Source organism: Chelonoidis abingdonii, chromosome 8, assembly GCF_003597395.2.
Source record: "Chelonoidis abingdonii isolate Lonesome George chromosome 8, CheloAbing_2.0, whole genome shotgun sequence".
Classification (NCBI taxonomy): Eukaryota; Metazoa; Chordata; order Testudines; family Testudinidae; genus Chelonoidis; species Chelonoidis abingdonii.
The window spans coordinates 35,346,482-35,352,026 of NC_133776.1; the positions used below are offsets into that span (position 1 = coordinate 35,346,482).

General features: G+C 37.2%; 1 protein-coding gene across 1 annotated transcript in view; it reads right to left on the reverse strand.

Moving 5' to 3' along the window:
- The window catches only part of DAW1 (dynein assembly factor with WD repeats 1), a 39,779-nt gene that overhangs the window by 8,528 nt on the left and 25,706 nt on the right, over nucleotides 1-5,545 (reverse strand). The window contains exons 9-10 of the mRNA XM_032766104.2: nucleotides 2,379-2,481; nucleotides 568-682 (exon numbers count right to left, since the gene is read on the reverse strand). Coding sequence (XP_032621995.2) covers nucleotides 568-682; nucleotides 2,379-2,481 — 218 coding nt within the window. The remainder of the gene's footprint in view (nucleotides 1-567; nucleotides 683-2,378; nucleotides 2,482-5,545) is intronic.

The following is a 5,545-nucleotide window of genomic DNA, read 5'->3' on the forward strand; positions in this document are numbered from 1 at the left end:
TGTTCCAGTAGCCCACTTATCGTCAGATTGTCCTGGTTCCTCAGCATCTGGCGCAGACCTTGTTAATCTGGGTGACGTCCAAGCTGGCATGATTCTCCTAGTTCGTGTCATTCTCATATTTGAGGTAGGCAGGTGAAGCGTTAGGGGGTCTTTTTGTCCAAGGACCCCTACTGGAAAGTTGGGTACCAACCGGGATTTGAACCCCGGTCTCTCGTATCAAAGGGCGGTCTCTCGTATCAAAGGGCGGCGCTCTTAACCACTACGCTATCCAGTTGCTATATATATATATAAAGAGTTTGTGCTCTCTTTCTCTCCATATAGATAGATAGATAGATAGATAGATATAGACATCTTAAATACATCTTCATCCAGATATTCTAGCCCAGATTTTCTGGGTTTGGCCAAGCAGTACCCAGCACAGGAGCAGAGGGGAAGGGCAAAGTAATGTTTATGCTACCACTGCGTTCCTCTGCTCTTGGGGTCAGCCAGAGGCCTAAGGGCTGCTCTAACATTCACTCAGGTGCCAGTATATGAAAACACAGTGCTAGCCCCAATCAATTCACCTACCATCAGCTGAGGAAGTTGCAATACGCTGGCCAGTATAATCAAAACACACATCTAATACTTCATCATCATGACCTGTTAAAGTTGCCACACGTGTCCCGGTCACAGCATTCCACAGCTGCATGTGGATAAAAAGCAATAAATAAACCCCATCCAAGTAATTACAGGCAATCATAAGCAATCTTACTATTTATTCTGACTTGAATTGCTGGATGTGTATATAGTCAGTCAATCAGTATTGTGACTGATTACATACAAATCATATATGCACTGATTTAGTGCATAACAGAATGTAATACGTTAATAAATGTATTATTGCATGACTATCCTGGATTTAAAACAGTGGAGAGAAAATGTATTTGCTTAGCCAGTGTAATGCACAAGAAATATTACATGTCTGATAAATTTTGTGCTTCAATTCTACTAGTTTAATGTGATATCACTTACGCAGAATTCTCTATTGAAATCAATAGGGAGGTTCCTGCTTACAAATTGATGTGTCACTACCCATAGTCAGATCTTTCCTGAATGATATGTACTAATTAAATAAAATGTGTCATTTACAAAAAGTGCATTCTTACACCAAGGACCTGTGAGTAAGCGTCAGTGAAAGTTCACTGAATTCCAAAAACTGGCTGAAAAGAATGAGAAAGAGAATTCATATGTGGGGAAAGAACCAATTTTCAACTGAAATGCTATAATCTGCATATGCAACTTTAAAGAGAGACAGAAAATCTGTGGCTATTTACAGCTAATCAAGAGAATTTTATTATCAGGGTAGCTAACGTGCAATCTGCTGAACACAATGTGCAGGATCTGGTAAGTGACTCTAATCAAATTAGTTCACTTCTGCACCTAGCACATGTGCTCCTCCTCTCAGGCAGGGAGTAAAAAGGCTCTCAACAGTTAGACAGAATGGCAGGCTTTTGATAATACTGCCCAAGCTACTTTTTGTATTCCTGTTTTAATATACTCAGTACTAAAATCCCTGTTCATTTTAGTTCTGTGTTCAACATGGGACAAACCATGAACCTACACAAATAATCCACATGGGACAAGAAAGCTCCATGGGATTTTCTTGTGGAGTTTCCTTCAACTTCTGGCAGGATGCAAGTTCCCCCATCACAAAAGAACACGGGGGTTGGCACCTAGATCACACGGATTTTGAGGATCTATCAAGAGGCCATATCTCTCCACACTGCCTCTTGTACTTCCCTCTTAATTATCAGCATCATTTCTGTTTCTCCTGGTAGCAGCTGACCCTTAAGCAGTGATAGCGCCTTATTTTCATTTCACAGATGGAGAACTGTGACACAAAGTTTAAGACCAACATGGTGGGGCTACGCATCCCCTCTGAAAGTCAGGCCACTGATTTCTAAAATTTGGCATTGAAAAATCAGTCACTCATTACTACAGGCCAGTTTTGAAAATCTATCCCTTAGTGATTTGCCCAAGGTCACCAAGGAAGTTGGAGCCAGAAGCAGAGAACAACTCTCCTGAGTAACAGTCCAGGGCCTCAACCCCAAGACAATTTTTATCAAACAAATTAGAGGAAATTAGCTGTAATGGAGTACGAAGTCCTGCCTTCCAGTTTAGCTATACTGGGAGACTGCTACAAACCAGCAGTCAGTTAAAAGGTTCATTATACAAAATAGATTCTGAATAAGTTACAAAAATTTTCTGCCGTTATAACAAAGAGTATAGAAATTCACTGTGTTCTACATTAACTCCTACAGTGAATTATTTGTTGTGTAACATGAATAGCAATAGACAGACTTACACAGGAGGTTTTTGTAAAGATCCAAGTATCTTACCATGCATGTTTTGTCCATCGATCCAGTAACAATTAGCGAGCAGTCCCAGTTGAATTGTGCACTACTAATTTCTGCCCGATGACCTATTAAAGTATGCAACTTCCTAGCGAAAGAGAATTAAAATTCATATCTGTGCATTTGCATCAAAACTGAGATAGGTATAAAGGTATATGGTTATAAGTAAGCTATAACGATAGTATAGTTAATGGGTCAAATCCTTTCTGCTTCATCTACTAGTCACTGAAATTTCTGGTGTTAGGTGAGGAGGGTTGGCTGACTTTGTCTAAAACAGAGTGAGGCTGGTTCAGCGTTCTAGTCGCACATCAGCACCCATTTCCTTTCTCTTATACCAAAAGTGGCTAGAAGTACTGTGAAAAGAAGCCCCATTTGTACTACTTTCTCCTTTAGAAAAATCTTTGACATGAATTTAGAGCTAGTAAATTGTAGCACACTGGCAACACTAGTGAAGTCTTCTATTCATTCATGTGCAAGTGGAGCCCAGATAGAAATAGAGCAAGTTTCTCCTCACTGCTCTGCCAACATGTCTCATTGATGACCTTGAACAAAGTAGCTCAGTAAGACCCCAATTCAGCAAGGAATTTAAGCACATGCTTAACTTTAAGCACTTGTTTAAGCACCAGTGAAGTCAACAGGACTTGAGGGAGTACATAAGAGTTAAGAATGTGTTTAAATACTTGATGAATTGGGAGCAAATTAATAGATTTCAAACTCTGAATAAATCTGAGCTGCTCTGTTGAGCCTACCAATAGGGGAGACATTTAGTGAAATGGATATGTCTGTTATACATTCAAGTGTAACCCACTAGCTCATTTCACAATGGGCACATCATAGTTACAAGTTTTGATCACTTGTAACCAGGGCTGGATTCCAGCTGGTGACCTACTGGTAAAGAACTCCATGTCCCATCACTAGTCCTCTGAACCATTAAGTTTCTCTGTTTATGTCATTTTCTAATATGCTCTGGTTCAATAAATGTGCTTCAGAAGAAAGGTCACAGCAAGAGTTAAGGGATTCTTTGAGAATCTCCTTGACAAAAAAAATGGGGGTAGGTTTTTGTATTTAAAAATGTTTGATAAAAATAGCTGAAATGTTCAGAATAGACAGCACTGTGAAAGAAACACAATGTAATCATGTACATACATTTAGTCTGGTCGCTGTGACTTTCATATCTCCAAAAATCATTTTTAAAATAATGTTTCAGAGCACCCTAGTAAATAGCTGATTTATTAATATATATTTTAATTAACAAAATAAATATAAATCTCTGCAGATGACATTCCCAAAGAAGGAAACAAATATCTATAAAAAACCAAAAGCCACTCTAATACCAAAATGTGCACAGCTATGAGCCCAACTGTGCACAAAACTCCCATTTAAATCATTGTTAGTTTTGCCAGTGTAATTAGTGCAAGATCAGGTTCTATATGACACAGTCCAAATACTAATGGGGACTCCACTGTATTTAGACCCTGTTTTGACTAAAAGGACAACCATTGTAGTGATCCAGAACATCCATTATTTAATCAAATGTATAAAATTGGCAACACTAGTAATCCGTTAAACTCATCAGACAGCTTTGCTAAACTGAGCTGAGTAATTAGTCACCAATGTCCATTCTAGATTAATGGGGGCTATAAAGCACTGAGTGCTGGAAGAGATTTATTGATAAATATATTAGCGAGCCTGTAAATTAGGGGATATATCATGTTATTGTTAGTAGAAAACATCCACAGGTTTAACAATTAATCAAGTTAATGACCAGACAAGCAACAAAATGAAACTACCGGTAAGTAATTCAGAATACTCATTTTTTTAAAATGATTAGACAAGAAAGAGAGAGGCATCTATTATTGTATACACTAATGAAAGGTTCACAAAAGCAAATCTTCTGAGTAATTGAATCCAATTTTGTTTACTGTAACAAAAGAAACCTATTACATTGGTGTCCCTTTAACAGATTACTCTATTTATTTCCTAATTATGCATTTCCTGTTCTGTTGTGATTATACTGACCTTTTTACAATAACTAAATGGTGGGAAGTACTTTGGTTTTATGAACATATTATTTGGCCATTTGTACTATTGTTATTTTGTTATGCGGCACCCAGAAACCCCAATCAGGGTCACAAAGGAAGAATGGTGGTTGCTTCAAACTTTTGTATACATATCCAGATGGGATGGACATGTAATAAATACATCAATATTACTGGATGCATAAATAGCAGAATGTTTGAACATATTTCACATAAAGTGTAATTTGTCAGCAATTCAATTAGGAAAAATCTATATAATAATCAGTGTTGGGGAAACAGCATGAAAAATTTTTCATTCAAATTTCATTCGTGCCCATTTTGTGCTCACCTTTCATTAACATTAGAGCCACATGTACTGGCACAAATGCTCCTGGACAGTTAATTTTAAGCTTGGAAGCTCAAGTATTCACAACAGAAATGGTATATTTTGTATGATGGAACACTATTAACACAGCAGTTGCACAGTGATTTCATAGTCCCTCACCAACCTCAAATAATAGGCATTTAAATGGACCAGATAAGTTTCTGATTGTACCAGTCTCAGTTAGGGCTAGAGCTGATTGCATTTTTTCCATTGAAACTCTTTTGATGAAAAACAGGTTTGTATTTTTCCACCCAAAAAAAATTATTTATTTATTTATTTTTACCAAAAATAGTAATTTTCATTTTGGTTTCATTTTTTCATCAGAAAACTGAAAAATATTCATAGTAAAATTTAAAAAAAAACTGAAATTTCCCACAAAAATTTTTTGGCATTTTTCAACTGGCTCTAACTAGGACAATGCACATAGGTACATTTGTGTGACTGTGATGAGAGAACATTTTAATTAAATAAAATTTTTGATTTTTTTTCTAGGAATCTGCCCATGGAAAAGGTCTATGGGGACCAACGTTAAAGGTTTAACATTTTCTAAAACTCCCTTATCCTGTTTATCTGCTATGTCTCCTTTAGGGATTCAACATACTAGTTCCGTCTCCAAATTTTCCACAGGATAATAAAGTATCAGAGGGGTAGCCGTGTTAGTCTGGATTTGTAAAAGCAGCAAAGAATCCTGTGACACCTTATAGACTAACAGACGTTTTGGAGCATGAGTTTCGTGGGTGAATACCCAC